At 35.1% G+C, this 23387-nt stretch overlaps 1 protein-coding gene across 6 annotated transcripts in view; it reads left to right on the forward strand.

Moving 5' to 3' along the window:
• SLC4A10 (solute carrier family 4 member 10) overlaps positions 1–23387 on the forward strand; it is a 300268-nt gene that overhangs the window by 103308 nt on the left and 173573 nt on the right. For all 6 annotated transcript variants that reach the window (XM_036116753.2, XM_078070882.1, XM_078070881.1 and 3 more), the window contains exon 2: positions 6708–6789. In XM_036116753.2, the coding sequence (XP_035972646.1) occupies positions 6708–6789 (82 nt within the window). The remainder of the gene's footprint in view (positions 1–6707; positions 6790–23387) is intronic.

Genomic DNA, 23387 nt, shown 5'->3' on the forward strand with positions numbered 1-23387 from the left:
CCAAATTATGGCTCAACAGGGCCCATATTTCTCACTCTCACTATCCAGTCTCATTCTCTCTCATTGGCTGAGCTCAATAGGAAGCTAGATTACAGGGGAACCTGGTGATGCAGTCCACAAAGATATAGAGCATGGAGAAGAGTGGAAAGTGGTTCTGTAATGGCTAGTGGAGTATATATAGCATACCATATTATCCTAATACCTAATAAAAAGTCAGAAAATGTGGTTGCTTTTTTTTTTTAATTTGAGTATAGTTGACACATAATGTTACATTAGTTTCAGTGATTCGACAAGTTTATACATTATGCTATGTTTGCTGCAAGTGTAGATACCATCTGTCACCATACGTCCCTATTACAATATCATTGACTATATTCCTTATGCTGTGCCTTTTATTTCCGTGATTTATTCATTCCATAACTGGAAGCCTGTATCTTCCACTCCCCTTCATCTCTTTTGCCCAACCCCCACCCACCTCCCCTCTGGCGACCATCAGTTTGTTCTCTGTATTTATAGGTCTGATTCTGCTTTTTGTTTGTTTATTCATTTTTTTTAAGATTCCACTACAAGTGAAATCATATGGTATTTGTCTTTCTTGGTCTAACGTATTTCATTTAGCATAAATACCCTCTAAGTCCATCCATGTTGTCTCAAATAGCAAGATGACTTTTTTATGACTGTGTAATATTTCATTATATATATATTATATATATATATATTACATACCATATCTTCCTTACTCATTTGTCTATTGATGGACACTTAGATTGCTTCTATATCTTAGTTACTGTACAAAGTGCTGCAATGAACATAGGGGTGTATATATCTTTTCAAATTAGTGTTTTATTTTCTTTGTGTAAATACCCAGTAGTGGAATTACTGGATCATATAGTAATTCTATTTTTAAATTTTTGAGGAATCTCCATACTGTTTTCCATAGTAGCTGTACCAATTTACATTCACATCAAGAGTGTATGAGGCTTCTTTTTTCTCCACATCCTCTTTAACACTTGTTATTTCTTGCCTTTTTGATTTTACCTGTTCTAACAGGTGTAAGATGATATTTGATTGATTTGCATTTCCCTGATGATTAGCTATATCGAACATCTTTTCATGTGTCTGTAGGCTATTTGTATGTCTTCTTTGGAAAAAATGTCTATTTAAGGCTTCTGCCCGTTTTCTTTTAAGATTTATTTATTTATTTATTTGAGAGAGAGAGAGAGAGAGAGAGAGAGAAAACGTGTGAGAAGGGGGAGGGGCAGAGGGAGAGGGAGAGAATCTCAAGCAGATTCTCTGCTGAGCATGGCCCAACATGGGGCTCAATCTCACGACCCTGAGAGCACGACCTGAGCCAAAACCAAGAGTGAACCCTCAACCGACTGAGACACCCAGGTGCCCCCTTTACCCATTTTTTAATCAGATTTCTTTTTTGGTGTTGAGTTGTATAAGTTCTTTATATATTTTGGACATTAACCTTTTATTGGCTATATCTTTTGCAAATATCTTCTTCCACTCAGTAGGTTGCCTTTTTGTTTTGTTGATGGTTTCCTCTGCTGCACAAAAGTTTTTATTTTGATGCAGTCCCAGTAGTTTTTTTTTTTTTTGCTTTTGTTTCCCTTGCTTAGGAGACATATCTAGAAAAATGTTGGTATGACCGATGTCAGAGAAATTACTGCTTCTGTTCTTCTCTAGGAATTTTATGGTTTCATGTTTCACATTTAGGTCTTTAATCCATTTTGACTCTTCTAGGATTTTTATGGTTTCATGTCTCACATTTAGGTTTTTAATCCATTTTGAATTTATTTTTATGTATGGTGTTAAAGGTGGTCCAGTGTCATTCTTTTGCATGTGGCTGTCCAGTTCTCCCAGTATCATTTATTGAAGAAATGGTTGCTTTTTAAAAATTGATATGATAAATAGTTCTAGGGAAGAAAGAATACTGAAATGAAAATGAACTGCTCTCTCTTCTATTAACCCAATCTGAAATGAGATGAGAATTTTCAAAAGGACATGAAAAGTTTGAATTGTCTTGCTCATGGGATTACTGTTAGATTTTGTTTTATAAAATTAGGAAAGTATATTTCTGTGAAGACTGTGCTCAAGAGTTATGATAAATCAGAAAAATATATTCTTTATACATTTATAGAGAGCTTAATGATATTTTCAAACAATTCTAGAAGAAATTGTTGATATATCTTTATCTGACTATTTTAACACTTAAATGTGCTAGCCCATATTAGTTGCTTTTTCACGAGAGAGTGTACTGGTTCAAGGTCACTTCAAATGTGAGAGCTGAGCTAGAAAGCTCTTTTTTCTGCTATTGCTCTCTAGTAATTGTTCAGTAAAAATAATGACAGCAAAACACTTCCCTCTAAAAACTTTCCTTGGAGGTAGAAATATTCCCAATTTACATTTATATACATTTGTATTCAAAACACAAATGTCTTAATGTTTAGATGTAATCATATTGTAGAAAATTATAAAATGCATTTGGGTTATGCCAATTATATGGAGTTTGCTTTTAAAATAGCTGGGGGTGCCTGGGTGGCTCAGTCGTTAAGCATCTGCCTTCTGCTCAGGTCATGATCCCAGGGTCCTGGGATTGAGCCCCTCATCAGGTTCCCTGCTTGACAGGAAACCTGATTCTCCCTCTCCTACTCCCCCTGCTTGTGTTCCTGCTCTTGCTATCTTTCTCTCTGTCAAATAAAAAAATAATATAAAATAGCTGAATACAAATTCAATTTAATCATAAGCAGGTTTTAACTGGAGAGGATCATAGATAATAGTATTTGTTCCTTCTTTCTTGGGAAGACATGGAGAAAAGTACTTAAGTCGAACTAGGAAGAGCAAACTATTACTTTCCTGGTGGAAAGAAAAACAAAGTAAAAATAGTTTAGCAAAAGATATGTGATATTGTAATTATAATATGTCCTACACTTAACATGACAGAAACTTCAAAAATTGAAAAATATTGATTTGAAAGGTATAGTATTATTGTTTGTTCATTTGGTTAGAGTCCTATGTAAATGGATTTAAGATGTGATTTCTGTGTGACTTAGTTCCTGTTACTGTTTCAGGGCCATAGTTTGTATCAGTGTTTTTCAAATTGCAAGTCACCACTCATTTTTAAGTACTGAAGTAAATTTAAAGGATAGTGACTAGGATTTTTAAATGAAATAGAATACCCTGGAATAGAAAATATCATACTGCATTGTTTATAGTAGAATAAATGTTGGAAATCGGAGGGGGAGATGAACCATGAGAGACTATGGACTCTGAGAAACAAACTGAGGGTTCTAGAGGGGAAGGGGGTGGGAGGATGGGTTAGCCTGGTGATGGGTATTAAAGAGGGCACCTACTGAATGGAGCACTGGGTGTTATATGCAAACAATGAATCATGGAACACTACATCAAAACTAATGATGTAATGTATGGTGATTAACATAACATAATAAAAAAAAGAATAAATGTTGGTTTGTGAAAGTTTTGTTTTGTTTACATATATATAACTATGTGACTCTGTTGAATGTGTATTTCTCACCATGGGTCATCCCTCCCCAACACACAAATTTTAAAACATTGTTTTATACTATTTACTGGAATAAATCATCTTATAAATGTTCACCCAATAGTGTAACAAAGGTCAATTGTATTGAGAGGCAATATAATAGATTTATGTGTTCTCTCTCTACATGGTGATAAAATTTGTTCTAAGTGAGTAAATACATATGGACATTAGGGTACATTACTGTATTTGATGTTCAACAAACCCAAAAAGGGACAGTAAAAAGTGAAATAAAAATTTTCTTACTGGTGTATTTGGGATTATTGCACAGCCTGGATTCTCTTCATCACACCCATGTTTACTCGCTCTTGGTAATAAGGAGGAAGGGAAGTACTCTATTAAAAATTTTTTAATAATATCGAAATAAACTTTTGAACTATAACCAAAGTAGAGGAATTTCAGTATATGTATTGGTATTAAGTTGTATCTTGGGAATTTTCAGGATAAAAGATCATGCACTTGATGTTTCTATGGCCTATCTGGAGAGTATTTAAAGTTATATAAAACTGCAGAACTGTTAAATTCATATTCTAGTTTCAAGTTCTTTTTTTTTAATCAATGAAACATTAAAATTAGGGAACTTCTACTTGTAATTCATATTGTAATTAAATAATCAACTATTTCCTATTTAGATTCCACTTCTACTTCTGCTGCAAAATTTCCTTTTATCTCAATATCCTAACATTAGCTACTGTGTAGAATTATCTTTTGTGTGTGGACAGTTTATATGCCATATAAAAATAAGGAGAAAAACCATTTTGTATAAGTTGAAAATTGATTCAGGCCCTTGAAATAAGAATTAAATATTTTACTGTATGGGGGAAACATCTTCTTATATTCTATATAAACCTTTCCATTTTGCAATTGTTTTAAGAGGCTGCCATTATGAGATATAGTGGAATAGCGCTTCTTCTGACCTCGGAACATGGATGCATGACTTAGCTTTTGGCATTCTTCCTAATAACACTCCAGAGGGCAGAGATACATTCCAATGTGACATATATTTGAATATGTCCTGTACATAGGATAAATGTGATTTGTAAATGAATCAAGAATAGATTCTAAAGAGGCTGAAACTTGCATTTGTCTGGTTCAGGAAAATTATATAAATATATAATTCTGTAGTTTTTTCTATTGCTATTTTGCTCAGACCAACAGATTTTTTAAAAAAGATTTTATTTTATCTTTTTTATTTTTGCGAGAGAAAGAGAGAGAGAGTGAGCATGGGCGGGGGCTGGGGGCAGGTTCAGAGGGAGAAACAGGCTCGCTGTTGACTTAGCAGGGTGTCCAATGCGGGACTTGATCCCAGGACCCTGGGATCATGACCTGAGCTGAAGGCAACCACTTAACTGACTGAGCCACCCAGGCGCCCAGACCAACAGATTTTTAAAACTTTGCTAAACACAAGAGCAGTAGGCTCAGAATCCTATCTCAATTTTCATTTATTCCTTCATTTGTAGTATAGGTTTCTTTCACTCTGATTTCAGACACTTTGCCCTGACCTGTCTCAGCAAATGTCTGAAAGACACAGGACTATAGGGTATAAAACATGTTATTCTACTTATGTTTTGCTGCTTGTGAAGCACCTAAGAGCTGATATTTCTAGGTTGAAATATGTCTGTAGTCGGTAATCCTACAGTTGACAATACTGATTTGTAAGACACGGAGGCCAAATCTTTATCAAGATTATGCCTGGGAATTAAAAAGCTTTCAAAGAAGAAAGAGAAATCTATAATTTTTCTGCTAGTCAAATACTAGAATGGGCTTAGAAATAGATGTTGGAAGATTCATTCATCTTCAGTCTACCTTTTCATTTCTCCTTTGTGTTCAGTGTTCACTTTTAAGGCAGTTTTTACATAGGTGCTCGCAATCAAAAAAATTTGGAAATAATCTGTATTTCACTTTGTTCAGTATTTTGTATCTTGTTCATTCCTGTGTGGTTAAATGGATTATACTTATTATCCCTCCCCCATTATTTTATTGAATACCAAATGAGTGAGTGTATTGTTTTGAGCATATGTACAATGTTAAGAAGAGAGTCTCCATCCAGCCATTCTAAATAAGTAAAATATACATATGTATATACATACTGAATGAAGGTTTAATGTATATGATTATAATTAAAAGTTTAGTTTGAATAAAATGTATTATACTGAAGCAAAGTAATTAAAATTGTAGTTTACCTAATAATTGCTACTAATTGCTTTCAAGAGATTAGATCCCCCCAACCTCATTTTAAATGGCAGTGGAATTACTTCACCTTGCCATAGCATTAGTAGTGTTAATACTAATGATTTCCGTATTTTCCTTGTATAGTTCAAAATGTCATCTTGTTAACAAGAATTCTTTATCAGAGATAAAAATGCATGTTACTAAATTGTCAGGATAACTGTTTTCTGTTTTTCATCTCATTAACAAATGATGGCAACTGGAATGTATGACTACCTTTGATTTCATGGAAAATCAAATGACATTCCTTCTCTGAGTATGTGGTCAATTTAATTTTATTCTCTTTCTTTTTAAACTAACGCTTGATAATCAAATAGAATAGTTGTGCACAAGTAGGTTTAAGTGATTGAATTAAACCCCTAAAATACTAGATTATATTACTGTTTATTCTCTGAAGTTAAGAGAATATATGTATAGTAGTCCACTCTTACCTGTGGTTTTGTTCTCTATGGTTTCATTGACCTGAGGTCAACCATGGCCAGGAAGCAGATGATCTTCCTTCTGACATACCATCAGAAGGTCGATAGTAGCCTAATGCTATGTCACAGTGCCTACATTATTCACCTCACTTCATGTGATCACATAGGCATTTTATCATCTCATATCATTATAAAAAGGGTGAGTATAGTACAATAAGATATTTTGAGAGAGAGAGAGAACACGTTCACATAACTTATTACAGCATATTGTTTTAAGTGTTTTATTTCATTATTATTATTGTTAACCTCTTACTGTGCCTAATTTAAATATTATACTTTATCATAAGTATATATGTTTAGCAAAAAACATAGTTTATATAGTGTTTGGTACTATCTGCGATTTCAGGCATCCACAGGGGGTCTTGGAAAGTATCCCCATGGATAAAGAGGAACTACTGTAATATCATTTAATCTTCTTTCTTCCCATTCTACAGAGAAATGATGAAGAGGCAGTTGTGGATAGAGGTGGAACTCGTTCTATTCTCAAAACACACTTTGAGAAAGAAGATTTAGAAGGTAAGACCTTTTTTCCCCCTTGGGATAGTTTTTGTTATGCTTTCTTAAAGTTTTCAAAGAAACTTCGAAGAAAAATCTTAAAGATTTCAAAGAGAAATATGAAATTTGTCACAATCTGGAGAAATGCATATGTTGATAATCAGAGTAATGGTGGTGGTGGTGAGTTGTGGATGTGATTGCTTTGATGCAGCCTAAAATGCCAACAGGAAGACCTACAAACATTCATCCAACAGACATTTACTGAACCTCTACTATCTTCCAGGCTCTGTGTTGTGTGCCAGTCTTTCAATAATTATTGCTTCAGGAATTACCATCAGTGGGGGAAATCTATGACAGACCAGCATATTAGGTGCTACATGAGAGGGGAGAATAGGACAGGAAGGGCATCTAATCCAGCCTATGCTGTCAGACTAGGCTGTCCTGGAAGAGAGTTAAAGACACCTGGCATTCGAGTTTTACTCAGATATATATGAGAGAGAGGTGGAGGCACCATTTGTGTATGTTCTTTTCAATAGGAAGAAAGTCAGATAAGTCAACCGGGAGGTGGTATGATCTAGTAGTTAAGTGTATGGGATCTGAAACTGCACTGGATTCAAATACCAGTTCTGCCCCTTATGTGCTATGGAAACTCCAGCCAGTTAATTTCTCTGCACCTCAGTTTTCTCAGTTGTTAAGATAAGGACAACAGTGAAATAAGTCAAGCAGAGAAAGTCAATTATCATATGATTTTGCTTATTTGTGGAACATAAGGAATAGCATGGAGGACATTAGGAGAAGGAAGGGAAAAATGAAGGGGGGGAAATCAGAGGGGGAGACGAACCCTGAGAGACGATGGACTCTGAGAAACAAACTGAGGGTTTTAGAGGGGAGGGGGGTGGGGGGATGGGTTAGGCCGGTGATGGGTATTAAGGAGGGCACGTACTGCATGGAGCACTGGGTGTTATATGAAAACAATGAATCGTGGATCACTATATCAAAAACTAATGTGTATTATATGGTGACTAACATAACATAATAAAATTAAAAAAAATAATGTAGTTGGACTCTCCCTAACTCTACAAGGGGCAACTGAGAGGAAGAGAAGGGGCATGATGGGCCCAAGGTCACTCAGGCAGCTGGTGGCAGAACTCAGACCATAATCAGGGTCTTTTCCAGATGTAGTCCACTTCCGTGTCCCCCCAAACTGAGGGAATTTGGCAGAGGTGGCACCAGGTAAGATTAGTGAGGCACTACCTTCTAGAGTAAAATGTAAAGGGGCACGAAGATACTTGGCAATCAAGATTAATACTTGAATTTTTTTAGATCAGCAAACTACAGCTTGTGCAGCCAACCATTTTTGTAAATAAAGTTTTTTTGAAAAAAAAAAGATAACAGTGGCCAAGATATGGAAGCAACGTAACTGTCCATCGATACACGAATGGATAAAGAAGATATCACACACACACTCACACACACACAAATATTACACAGCCATAAAAAAGAATGGGATCTTTCCATTTGTGACAGTATGGATGGACCTAGAGGGTAAAAAGTGAAATAACTCAGACTAAGTAAGATATGTTTTCACTCATATGTGGAATCTAAAAAAACAAATGAATAAATAAGCAAACAAAAAGCAGAATCAGAACTGTAAGTTTTACAGAGAACAAACTGATGTTTGTGGAGGGGGCAAAATGGGTAAAGGGGAGTGGTAGATATAGGCTTTCAATTATGGAATGAGTAAGTCAAGGAATAAAAGGCACAGAATAGGGAATATAGTCAATGATACCATAATAGCATTGTATGGTGACAGATGGTAGCTATACGCATAGCATAATGTATAAATTTGTCCGATCATTATGTTATAATTACTGAAACTAATGTAATACTGTGTGTCAACTATGCTCAAATAAAAAAATTTAAATTTAAAAGATAAAATAAAATAAGGGTAACAATGGAATGTATTTCATAAAGTTTTTAATAAGAATTAAGGGAAAAATACTTAGAATAGTACCTGGCATAAGACTTACATAAGTCTTGACAGTTACTACTGAACCACAATTTAATGTATACACGTTATTGCTTCATTTTAATTTTTAACCAGAAATTATTATTAGTGGGATACAAGGTATATGATATCTTTCATCTTTTGGTTAAAAAATAAAACCCAGGTAATCTTAAGTAAAAATAATCAGAGATAGTTCTTAATAATCCACCACAGCTGAGTAAGGAGTATTCCTCCCAAGAATTATCAGGTAACTAATTAAATTACAGTGAAATTCATAGTTCTTAGGTCTTATCTTTAGCTACAACAATTAAACAACAGGAGAATTGATATAATATTTAGAGTAAACTTTCAACAACTATACCTACTTAGTACCTGACGTTTTGCTTGGTGCACAGAAAATATGCAGGTCCAGGAAGGTTATACTTACTGGGCGGGCATAGAGATTTGCTATGCTATCCATATGCATTATATAAATTTAAGGGAGCAGAAACTTGAAAAATCTAAACTGATAATGGAGACTATAAAGATAATTTCTCCTTGGATTTGAAATGCCATTATATTACATTTTTTCCCCAGCAGCTATTTACCTTCTTACTTAGGTCATGTCATGGCTTAAGCTATACTTGTATTCAGTAAGCACATGTAAGAAAACCCAATAAAGCAAGAAGTTATTCTAAAAACATAATCGCAGGAAAAAGCCATCTTGGGTTTAAAGATTGTGATGGATAATCTGCACACAGATTATTGAAAGTTAACAATGGATAATTTATAAATAATTACAATAAAATAGTGAATTTTCCCTTTGGTTGGAAAATACATAGTACAAAAATAGAATTTAATATGTTTATTCTAATTATTATATCAATGTGTATTACATACATTTTCTTTTACTGGGCATGGTACTCAGGTGAGGGTGTATGATGCTTATTAAAATAGATTTCTGATTGGCAAACACAACTGGATAAGTCAGATTTTGTTCTGTTTATTGATGTCTATAGTGGGCATTTTAATCCCAGAAGTGAATAATTGTCGCTAAGCACTAAGTCACTGGCGATTAAAATTAACATCATAGAATGCAAATGTAACATTACATTTTAGAGTTTTGAACTAAAATAGGAAAAACTTATTTATTTTGACTTTCTCAGTATTTGTTCTGCTCCCAGACCATACAAGTAGATAAACATCCTAGCATCTGAGGATGCTATCCAGGATTCTGCTATGATGCACACAAAGAATTAATAGATCTGTTAGTGGTTCCTGGATTGATTACTCTGAATCAGAAAATAATGCAGGGACAATGTGTTGAATGTCATGATTCAGGAAAAATCAACTGACAGCATAATATAAAATGGGTAAAGGGGAGAGTGCCAGTTAGAAAGACAGCATTGCGGAGTGTAATGTGGGCAGGAGTTCCACATTTTAAGAACTCTTTAGTAATGTGTATAAAACATACACATAGATATTTATTTTAAATAAAATAGAGTTAGGAATTGCTGTTTAAGAAAAACACACATTTTATAAACTCTTCCTTCAATTAAGATTTTAAATTTGAAAATTAGTGTTTACAGGACTTAATGGATATGTAAGAATTATTAATAGCTAATAGAATTATGAGTATAATTTAACATCCTGTGCACAGCTTGTAGAAATGCTAGGTGGTTAAAAATATCTATAAAGTCTCAGGTAAATATGTTTAATGGAAAATGATCACTTGATCAATATCAACAGCTTGGTATAGTATATTAGTTAATGCATTCACATATATTATACATTCGGATGAATAGTATGTCAAACGTATAATTTCTCCCTTCAGACCTATTTATGTTTTTGTTTTACATGTATCTTTACCATATCCTTTTTTTCCCTGTTACCTAAAATCAAGAACATACAATTTTGTTAGATTCTGCTCACCTCCTCTTTCTCTGTATCATACAGTTAGTAAATTCTCTGACTCTATCTCAGGGGCGGCTCTTCTCATTTCTTCCCTTTCATTCCCACTGCCACTGCTCTAGTTCTCTCCCTGTCTGTATACTGTGTGCTCTCTTTCCCACAATCCGCCCTCCTTAAAACTGCTAGTGTTCTTTCTAAGCCTATTTCTGCTTCCTGTGGTAAAAAGTAGTGAGTGGCATTGCATCCCTATAATTAGACCAAGTCAGGATTGTGAGTGGAACAAAAATTGTTGAGGTTAACCAATTTTTATTTTTGGTCTCTCATGTCCATGTAGGATTACTACTGTACAAAGTATAAGATTACAAAAGGAGAAATGCATTAATCCCCTTGAAACTCTTTCTTCTACTTGCCCTTTAACACATGTGTGGTGGACAGAGTGGCCAGATAAAATAGACAATACTCAGTTATATTTGAAATTTAAGTAAGTAATGAGTATCTTTTCAGTATAGGTATGCCATGCAGTATTTTTATTTATTGCTTTTTACTTGCCAAATCCAGGAAGCTTAATAGTGGATGTTACCAGGAACCACCCAAATCCCCTCTTAAGGATGGTGGTGCTTATTTCCCCAGTTGCCGTGGGTGTTGCCTGCTTTACCCCACGGCTGAGCTCCTCCCCAGAAATTTCCTTCCGCTGAAAGGAGCTGCCTCTTGCTATGGGAGCTGCCTCCCCTGGGGCACACTGAATTCAATGAAGAAAGAGAATAAGGGCCTGGCCCCTTTGCCTCAATGTGTTACAACTCTGAAGGGTGGTCTCAGCTTCAAAACCCCCTGTGGAATCAGCGGAGGCTTTTACTGCAACTGTACCATAATTAAACTTCTTCCTCTACCAAATGCTGCTGCCGGTATCTCTGCACAGGTGTAATTGCTGACAGCTTTCTTCACTAAACTCTCTGAACCCACAGATCTCTGTCTCAGAGTCTGTTTGCTAAGGAACCTGACTCACTCATTCATCATTTTCCTGCTCCCTGAACAGTACCAGTAGACATACATACTTGGTAACTGGCAGGACATCCACATTACATTGGTGTCTTAGCCTATGAGGCTAAGAACTGTCGTAGTGGGAGAGAAGGCTCCCAAACTACTTGCCTTGGCCATGAGAGTATATGAAAATCAGTATTGCATGTGACAGAAAGTGGCAGAGATTAGCGTCATCTGTATTTATTTATTTGTTTGTTTTTTAGAGTGAGAAAGAGAGAGCATGAGCAGAGAGAGGGGTTAGAGGGAGAGAGAGACTCCCAAGCAGACTCCCCGCTGAGCAGGAAGCCCGATGCGGGGCTCAATACAATGACCCTGAGATCATGACCTGAGCCGAAATCAAGAGTCGGATGCCCAACCGACTGTGCCACCCAGGTGCCCCTAGTGTCATCTTTAAAGACCTAAAGTATATACCAGTCTGGCTATTGCAGAAATTGTCAAATCATAGAGGATGGTAGTGGGTGACTGCGAACTCAGCCAAGTGGTAGCATCAATTGCAACTGCTCTGTCAGAAATGGAATCTTAGAGCAGGTTAACATGGCCTCAAGTATGTGGTGTGCAGCTCTTGATCTGGGAAATGCCCTTTTTCCTATTACTATCAAGAAGGACTACCAGAAGTATAACAATATACATGTATGGTCTTGCTCCAAAGCTGTGTTAAGTCTCCTACCCTTTGTCATAATAGAGTCCAAAAAGACTTGAACTGAGTGGATACTCTACAGAACATTACATTGTTTCATTGTATCGACAAAATGAACAAGAAGTGGCAAGTATGTTGGTGGCCTTGATAAGACAGATGGGTTCCAGAGTCTGTTTCCGGCGAACCTGCTGAAAGGACAATATGAGAGTGTCAACACTGTACTGAGTCTGAAACTCCATGATGGATGGATGGATAGGTGGGGTCAGTTTCCACAGGCACAATAAAAGTAACCAACTGCCCCTTCAGTTACTCTTACTCACCTTGATTCTCTCTTCATGGTCCACCCTGGTCCCGCTTTTTTTCCCAATTGATGTTTACACTTTTTAAAGATTTAATAATTTTTTTTCAGATAGGACCATTGTTGTATCTTCTGCAAGTGTAAGAATAAATTAATGGCAAACCTCTAAAAGTAGCATGTCCTGTTAATAACTAGATGATAACAAAGAGAAGAAAGTTTAGTAGCTAAAGACGACATGCTATTATTTTAGTAATTTTGACTGAACTTATCAATTTCCAGTCAAGGCAATACTACCAACAACTGGATTGTCTTTTGCCAAAATTTTTTAAAATGCTTTTTTCTTGCTAAAAAAAAGCATAACATAGAATTTGCTATTTAACCATTTCTAAGTATACAGTTCAGTAGTGTTAAGTATATTCACATTGTTATGTAACCAATCTTCAAAACTTTTTCATCTTGGAAAACGGAAACTTTATTCACATTAAGCAACTCTCCCATTTGCTCCCCGCCCTGTCCTGTAACAAGCAGCATTCTATCTTCTGTTTCTGTGAATATGACTACTTTAGAGGCCACATGTAATTGAAATCATTCAGTATTTGTCTTTCTGTGACTGGTTTATTTCATAGCATAATGTCTTCAAGGTTCATCCATGTTTTAGCATGTTAGACTTTATATTCTTTTTAAGGTTATAATACTCCATTATATGTATGTACTACATTTTGTTTATCCATTCATCTGTTGATGGACATGGTTGCTCTTTATCTCTTTGCTAAGGTGAATGGTGCTGTTATGAACATGGGTATGCAAATATTTCTTTGAAATCCTGCTTTCAAGTCTTTTTAAATATATAGCCATAAGTGGATTGCTGGATCATGAAGTAATTCCATTTTTAATTTTTAGAAGAACTGCCATACTGTTTTCCATAGCAATTCACAATTTTACATTTCCACCAAGAGTGCACAAGGGTTCCAATTTCTCCACATGCTTGCTAAAACTTACGATTTTCTGTTTGCTTATTTGTTTGTTTTTGATAAGCAGCCTTCCTAATGAGTATGAAGTGATATCTCATTGTGGGTTTGACTTGCATTTTCCTAATAATTAGTGATATTGAACATCTTCTCATATGCTTGTTGGCCGTTTGTTCATCATTTTTGGAGAGATGTCTGTTCAAGTCCTTTGCCCATTGTTTAATTGGGTGTTTTGTTGTTGTTCTTGAGTTGTATGAATTCTCTATATATCTTAGATATTAACCCCATATCAGATATATGATTTAGAAATATTTTCTCCCATTCCATTGGTTGCCTTTTCACTCTGTTGATTTTGTCCTTTCATACACAGAAAATTTTCATTTTTATGTAGTCTAACTTGTCTAGTTTTACTTTTGTTGCCTGTGCTTTTGGTGTCATATTCAGGAAATCCTCATCAAATCCAATGTCATAAAGTTTTCCCCTATGTTTCCTCTAATTTATAGTTTTGGGTTTTACATTTAGGTCTCTGATCCGTTTTGAGATAATTTTGTATATGGTGTAGAATGCTTGCACTTTTGCCTCTCATATTTCTTTGTTGCCTAACATTCCACCTATTGCTCCTCACAGGTTAAATATTTCCCCAAATCACTGAAACATAAAGAACCTATTTAGTGAGAGACTATTGTTTTCCATATTTTTAGCAAGTATTTCTATTTTTCTATAGTCTGAGAACATAGAAGACACAGTAAAACCTCAGGGATATTATTCTATTCTGTTTAAGGCCTTTTGGATTGCCCCAAATTGGAGCCTTCCCATCTCCACCATTTGCTAGTGATTTCCTTCCACACAGAAATAGAATGCCCATTCTTCCCATCCATTAGTGTTACCTGATCCCTCCTAGAAGAAGAATTATTTTCTTCCTTCACACCTCTGAGTTTACATCTTTTTTTATATTATTGTTATGTATATGTATATATATATATATATATATATTTTTTTTTTTTTGAGAGAGAGAGAGAGAGCGAGCACATGAGCGGTGGGGGGGAAGGGCAGAGGAAGAGGGAGAGAGAGAGAATCTTAAGCAGGCTCCATGCTTAGTGTGAGCCTGACGTGGGGCTTGATCTCATGACCCTGAGATCATGACCTGAGGTGAAATCAAGAGTCAGCCGCTTAACCAACTGAGCCACTCAGGCACCCATGTATATATTTCTTATCATTTTTATTATAAGCTTGTTGAGGGACAAATTGTCATCTTACACATGTTTGCTTTCTCCCATGTTATCTAGCACTTTTTCTTGAATTAGATAGGAACTAGGAATGTGTTGCATTGAATCTTGTTTATATGTTATTTAATAATATATCACTAATCATGTAAGAAGTTAAATTTATGTAATGCAATTAGGTACATAATTAATGCTCATCAAATATTTAATTACCTTTGAATTATATGTAAATACAGAAATTTCTAACTATGTTGCACTGCACTAAGATAAGTCAATCTAGTTATAGTTCAGTGATTTTCAGGAATTCATAAATTTAAAACTTTAACAGAACAGTTAAACTCATCTTTAAATCTTGGCCTACAAGTTAAATCAAAGAGACATTTTCTTTATCCTGTATTGATTTTAGCAGACAGTAAAATACTTTTCACTCAAGGATTTAATAAAGAAAATTATGTTGCTATCTTGATATTCTTTTGCTCATTCCATTTGGGGAAAAAAATGGTTTACTAGTTTATTTCCTTTGGGGACCACTTAATAGATTGTGGACCCAAATGCAAAAATAAGATAATGTAAGTAAAGCACCTAGCACAAAGTGATCTTACAACATAGTTCTATCAATGGTGGTACCCCCCCACTTTCTTCCTTTCACCCCATTCCTGAGCTCTTATGATAACTGAAATGGCTTTCTGACTATAATCATCATAATGTCACAAGTGGTTTCCTCTGAAAAACTAAAGATAATGAGTACAGGTCCTGTATTTATGACACAGTATTTTGCCACCAAGGTAAAAAATAATTGAAAAAAATGAAGACAAGAAAAAGCCAAAAATTAGGCCTATACTTGTTCTTTCTAAACTTTTATCTCCAAAAAATGCCAAGAGAAGGAAAAAGTGGATTCTGCTGGAAGAAACCAAAGTTGGCTTCACAGAGACAGAGGTGGGCTTTGAAGGATGATTGGGGGTTCTGAAGCCAAAGAAGGCAGGATCTTTTATATTCTGGAATAGTTAATATGGTGTGGCTAACGTGCTGGAATTGTGTGCATGGGGGCAAAGAGTGACTGCAGATGAAGTTTAAATATTTTCATGAGATAGTGGAGAATGAATTAATGTTTGAAATTACCAAATGAGCTAAGTACTATAATGATCTCCATTTTACAGTTAAAGAAACTAAAGCACAAATTAACCTTCCCAGGCCTAAGGACTAGCAAGTGGTAGAGCAGGGATTCAAAACCACCAGGGTCTGGGCCTTTAACCACTATACTGTAGAATTAAAGATGATGCTCAGTTTTATGTTGTAGGGGATGGAATGGGGCAAGGTGATTATTAATTGAAAGACTTGAGCATATTTCCTCACTCGATCATGACTATATATAAAAAAATGAAGACTTTTATGTCTTATTATGAAACAATACTGAATTCAAAAATTAGTACCTATATCACAATGGTTTTCCAAATGATTTTGCAAAAATGTGAGCTTTGTAGTTAGTAAATTCCCATTAGAGAGATTCATTTCCACAAATAGGAGAGGGTTTCTCCCACTGGTAGCCAGTTTTATTATAACCCCATGTTCTCCTATTTTAAATTCTCATCTCTCTGCACCACAAAATGAATAATCTTATTGTTTCCTTATTCCAAATGTCTTTTCTTTGAAAAAGATTCATTTTTTTCCTGCCATTATTGGTTGATCAGCAATTGATCTGTGCAATTTTGTGTTGATATAGGCTCAATGTCAATTGATGGGGCAATTCTAAGTGGTATTTGGTCCATTGGTAATGAGTAGTGCAATTAGTTAATTACACAGGATCCATCTGAAATTGGACATTTTGCCTGCCAAATACTTTGGATTTTTGAGTATGGGAATTAGGCACATAGACTAATACTGAAGATTTCAGAAAAAAATAGTCAATATTAAATTTCATTTCCTTATTGAGCAATCTTTGCCACCTGAGCACATTTCATAATGAACTGTTGTATTTTCCCCTGGGTATCCTAAGAATAAGAAACAAATATGAGAATATTGTTTTAAATACTTTTATTTCTAAAATTAACTGTCAGGTGAGCTATACATTATGTTCCATATTTCTTCACTTTAGGCATTTCACGTAATTTGTATATGTGACCCACATCAATATATTTTGATATATAATTTATTTATGATATTTTATCTATTTGAAGTGAGTGGTAACTTGGTAGTTATTTATAATCTGTTTTTATAGTATATTGTAATTCCAAGTAAATTCGAAAGATCTTAAAGTATTTTTTAAAATTTGGTTGTGGTTTGTTTGACCATTTGTCAATAGTTATAGACACGTGTTTGCATGGGGGCAGTAACATATATTCTAATGTGTATATGTGACTAAGAAATCCTGTAAATTTATGGTTTCATAATTTAGGGGTCCTGATTATACATTTTGCATCCATAGCTTAGGATGTCAGTTTTTTGGTAGCCGATTTTAGAATAAAAGCCCTTGTTGTTAATCTCCCTTCATTATTCCTTGTAAGTCAAGCTCTGTTTAATATGATTTTCTACCATCAAAGATATGGTACAGCATTTAGGGTATTTGCTTTCTTTTTTGAGGGGGGAGGAAGGTATTTGCTTTCTAATGTGACTTAAATATATCATCTGTGAATGAGTAGAATTGTGTGTTTGTGTGTGTATATGTAACATTTTCAATCAATTACTATTTCAGAGATATAATAGATGAAAAGAAATTCCTTTTCATTATATTAAATATAATCCTATAAATATTAAAAGAAGGAATTTTACAGCAAAGAAAGTATTCCTTTAATCCTTAAATATTTGAATCCTTAAATATTGAAAACTTTGAAGACAGACCACAAATGACCAAAGCTTCTTAGTATATACTACATAGGTTTATATTAATATTATACTTTTGTTTTGCATTTTCCAGACATCTGAGACTTAAGGGTGTTCATTATTTAGTTACACAGTTTAATAGTGTGGGAGTAGTACTATTAAGGTGACGTTGTGAAGTAGATGAATTTAGTCTACTTCTTGATTAAATTCTTAAATCTCTATTTCAGCTGCTAATCTTTCCCCCAGAACTATCCAACTTTATTTATTTATTTTTAAAGATTTATTTATTTATTTTAGAGAGAGAGACAGAGTGTGAGCCGGAGGAGGGGCAAAGGGAGAGGGAGAGGAAGGGAAATCCTCAAGCAGACTCCCTGCTGAAAGTGGAGTCCCACCCCCGCTCAATCTCAGGACCCTGAGATCATGACCTGAGCCAAAATCAAGAGCTTAACTGACTGAGCCACCCAGGTGCTCCGTAGAGTGATCCTACTTTAAAGCTCCTAAGCTGCATGTGATTGCAGCCTCCTCAGGTTGTCGCCTTTCTATAGAATTATCTCACAGTGGTACACGCAGGGATAGGCTACTGGTCAGTTAGGAACTTTCTAGGGAAGTTGTCATCATTCACCAATATTTAATTAAGTGCTCATGGCCTACAAACACCGAGCCATTTTCTGTTTTATGCTCTTCATTCTCTAAGGAGGTTTAGATACTGGTGCCACCAATAGGGCACTTCAGTCCTACATCCCTTTGGAAAAAAATGTCAGTGGCCACTTTGCACATAAATGTTTACACTAAAATATAAATGGATATAAATAGGGATAATAATAAGTATTAAATAATAATTGAAAGAGGTGATGTTCTTAATTTTTTGGATAATGCATACCTATCATTTAGCAGTACTAGTATCACTGGTACCTTAATAGAATTAATTCCATTTTGGGTACCAGTATGCTGAGTATTTTTTTGAATGCTCTCTTATATTTTCTCCCAGTAACCTTGTTTATTTCTGCGTTCTATCTTCCCACTTTCCTGGCTGTCTAGTCGTTCCTACTACCTTTAACGTATCAGAACTGCTGAAAGCACAATGAAAAAACTCGATTCTCTTTCCTTCCTTTCTCCATCATTTCTACCCCTTAATGAGCTTCAGGTGGAATGATAATAAAGGAAACAAAATAATTGAAATTGTGATTAGAAGAAAGTAAAATTTTAATTTTCTGCTGGTAAATTAAGCTTTTGTCTCTGAGGCAGGAAGATTATGAATATTCCGTTTGATTACTTTCTTTTTGTTTTTTAAGATTTTATTTATTTATTTGACAGAGAGAGAGACAGTGAGAGAGGGAACACAAGCAGGGGGAGTGGGAGAGGGAGAAGCAGGCTTCCCGCTGAGCAGGGAGCCTGACATGGGGCTCGATCCCAGGACGCTGGGATCATGACCTGAGCCGAAGGCAGACACTTAACGACTGAGCCACCCAGGCGTCCCTCCTTTTGACTACTTTCAAAACTGCTTCTGAATTACCTTAGGAGCATTTGTAATAAAAGTATTACAGTCTTATTAGCAAAAGGATTTCTAATTTCTAGCTAAATTACTTAGAATTATGCTTATTTTTTCCTTTGTATATCAGTTTTTTTTCTTGTGAAGACAATTGCCATGATTTAATTAGATGACAATATAGCACAAAAGCATTTTATGACATCACAGTGATTAATACAAAATTATAGTGTCAGCAACACCGATGCAGTTAATAACAGTGATCATGAAAACAAAAGTCTTGTTCAGTAAGTTGAGATACCGACTGTTTATGTGAATGGCTTATTTCTCTCATGCTAAGATTTATTAATATGTATCCTATCTAACTATTAAAAAGCGCTCTTAATTGCCAACTACAATGGCTCTCTGTCCTCATTCCTTTTGAATTCTCTGCTGCTTTTAGAACTCTGACTATGCCTTAGTTTTTAGACCGCTCTTCTCTCATCTCTCTTCCCTTGGCTGATGATTTTCTCAGATCATGGCTTCCTTGATATTTTTTCTGTTTTACCCACTTGTCCCCTCTTACTCTGCCTGACATTTCTATACTTTTTTTTTTCAAAATTACATTAATTTTATTGTTTTAAAAATTATTAAAATAGGGGCACCTGGGTGGCTCTGTCAGTTAAGCGTCCATCTCTTGATTTTGGCTCAGGTCATGATCTCAGGGTCATGAGACTGAGTCCTGCATTGGGCTCTGTGCTGGGTGTGTAGCCTGCTTAAGATCCTCCCTCTACCTCTCTGCCTGCTCCTCCCCTCCCCAAAATAGATTAAAAAATAAAAATTATTAAAATAATATGTATTCCATTAGAAAAATCCAAGAAATATAAAAAGTATAAAGAAGGCAAACAAACAAAACAACAACCCTGAAAACCCACCACCTAAAAGAAATACTATTAATAGTCTGAGCAGAATAATAATGGAATTAATATTATGAACAGAATATTAGTTAAACCATGTGTTATAAACAGATACATGATTATAACTAAATTATATATAAATGGAATTATGGTACCTTTTAACTTTTAAATTACTCTCATTTCATTAAAAAACATCAAGATCCTTCCATGTTATATAGATACTATTCATATAAATTGCTACTTAGCATTTTATTGAATGGTTGTTAACATGCTTTATTTAACTAATTGTTTATCAGTGGAAATTTTGATTATTTCTCATTTTTCTCTTTTAAACAAAGTGGCTATGAACATTATTGTATAGGTATTTCTGTACGTTTGACCTTCCCGATATAATTCACAGAAGCAGAATCACTACCTCAAAAGGTTATTAAATTAAGATTTTGATACATGTTTTTGTATTGGCTTCCAGCATGATTGTACTGAAATACACTACCATTAACATAATGTGAGAGGTTCCATCTATTTCTTCAAACCTTTGACAATTACAATTCTCATCTATCTTTGAAATGTTGGTTTCCTTCCACATCTATTCTTGGTTCTTTTTTCCTTCTTATTCTTCATACTTTCCCTGGATGAGTCACTTCCTGGAATATTATTTCCACCTATAGGTCCTGTAGGGGTCTATGTGGGCATAACAAAAATGCTCCAGATGTGTCCTGTGGACCTTCATACATTGACTACATCTAAGGCAGACACACTGGAGAAGATGGATTTGACCTCAGGAGAGGTCATCTCATACAAATATTAGTTGAGGAAAATGCTAAGAGAATACTTACAAGGAACATGACTGCTAAATTAAAGTATTCAAAAGATTGTTATATGGAAGATGAAATATATTATCATTTTATCTTCTATGGAAATAGTAGAGTTTCATATAAGGAAAACATGTATTAAGTTGTTAAAATTGCCCTATTGGATATGGTTACTTAACAGCGTTTAGTTTTAGAAATGTTGAGTTAACTTCTTCAGCTCCTATTTATTCTACATGTTAAAATGAGAGATTTTAATCAGATGATTGCTGAAGAATTTTCCAGCTCTAAATTCTGTGATCTTTAAAGTGAACTTTTAGAGTATACTCTAAAATATAAATTCCTTGTTAACTTTGCTTAATATTTAAATACCTTGAAGTTTTTAAGTTTTCTGACTGAGAAGAAAAGTTCATTAGTTTTAAATTTGAAAAGGAATCCTCATTCTGTATAAATGAAGGGGTTAGAAATGTCCTAAATGTTATTTAAAACCATAGAAACTTATTTTATACCTCTCTTGAGGAAGAAAGTAATTTGAAGTAGAGTAATGTGACATCATTATATACCTGATTATACAATTAGTTGCTTGAATTGAAATTTTGAAAAGTTTTATAAGGAAGTATAAGGTGCTAAGAGAGTATACACTGGCAGTTCTGTGTGATACAATTAGGCAGATTTGATAGATCTGATTACATGGTAGCTTAAGAGTTCCCAGAAACAACAGCAGGAAAAGCAAGTGTACACGTACTCCCCAAGCCTTTGTATCACATTTGCTGATGTCCCAGAGGTCAAAACAAGTCACACAGCCAAGCCGAGATTCAAGGATTGGGGAATAGATTTCACCTCAGATGGGAGAAACTGCTAAAATATTTGTGGCCATTGGGGCGCCTGGGTGGCTCAGTTGGTTAAGCAACTGCCTTTGGCTCAGGTCATGATCCTGGAGTCCCGGGATCAAGTCCCGCATCGGGCTCCCTGCTTAGCAGGGAGTCTGCTTCTCCCTCTGACCCTCCTCCCTCTCATGCTCTCTGTCTCTCATTCTCTCTCTCGCAAATAAATAAAAAATCTTAAAAAAAAAAAAATTAAAAATATTTGTGGCCATTAAAAAAAATCTACCATGTTATCTCTTATTTGTAAATATCTATACAGAAGTGCCAGGTTTTCTCGTCTTTGCTTTCCGATGTTTTATTACTTCAGTTCTACACTTGAATCCCACCCAACTTTCTTCATGGAAATGTCCTCTTTGTCTTCTCAATGACTCTTTGTTTTCCCAAGCAAGCCTCTTTGTCCTTAATTACCATAATTCCCAGAATGAGCCACTTTCTACATGTGCACGTGTCTTTTGGATTAACACAACACAAAACTAAATCTGGAATATCTTACAGTTTTACATTTTTGCTCATTTCCTAAACTGTTTCCCTAAAGCAAAGTGGCAGGGCAGTTCAGAAATCATAAATTAATTAAAATGGGTTGGGGAGGTGGGGAGTACCACCTTCGCTTTTGCGTTCATTTTTTAAAGTATCCCAGAACATATGTTGATCTATTTTCTCTCTCTTCCTTACAAAATAAAGCAGCAAACATAAATATTTTAAAATAATAGTGAAATTGTTGGGGCACCTGGGTGGCTCAGTCAGTTGAGTGACCGACTCTTGATTTCAGCTCAGGTCATGCTCTCAGGGTCATGAGATCAAGCCCCACCCAAGTCAGGCCCTGTGCTGAGCACTGAGAATGGATGGAGCCTGCTTAAGATTCTGTCTTTCCCTCTCCCTTTGCTGTATCCCTCCCCCACTCCTGTTTGCATGTTCTCTCTCTCTCTCGAAAAATAAATAAATAAATAAAATAATAGTGAAATTGCAAGATTTTGTGATCATAATTCTATCCTTATTTTTTCCCCTGCCTTAGCGTATACCTCACATTATCCCCCCAAATTGCTCCTCTGCTTTTGCACACATTATCCCACTCTGCTGCTAATGTAAAACCTGCTTATTGTTTAAGACTCAAGTCAAGTTCTATCTTCTCCATGAAACTTTCCTTGATTGCTCAAGTTATGGTTGATTTCACTCTAATACAAATTCCTACAGCATTTAATGGCTGATACCACATAAGAACATTAGCTTTAATGCAAATTGGTATTGTTTCCTGCTTTTTATTTGTATTCTAATTTGTATATTTGCTGCTGTTTTCTTCATTGGATTTGAGTCCTCCACAATTGGATAATTATCTTTTAAGTGCAGGGATCATGTCCTCTAAGCATTCCTTATTATCCCATTTCTTGATTGATTTAAATTCTAGCCTCTCTTTGAACACTGTAAACATCCAACATCAAGCTGTTTTACAATCTACCAGAACTGGGAATTCTCCTGGCTTTTTTTTTTTCTTAGAAAATAGATATTATTAGGATTCATTCATTTATTCGAGAAATGCTGAAGCTTATGTTGAGGCTTTTCATGTTCCAAGATGAAAAATAACACTGCTATCTCAAGATACAAAGTAATTTAGTTGCTATGTTTTGCTCAAGACAGCGTTATAAACTTATAAAAAGAAGTTTTTTTTTT

The sequence above is a fragment of the Halichoerus grypus genome, chromosome 4, assembly GCF_964656455.1.
Source record: "Halichoerus grypus chromosome 4, mHalGry1.hap1.1, whole genome shotgun sequence".
In the NCBI taxonomy this organism is placed as follows: Eukaryota; Metazoa; Chordata; class Mammalia; order Carnivora; family Phocidae; genus Halichoerus; species Halichoerus grypus.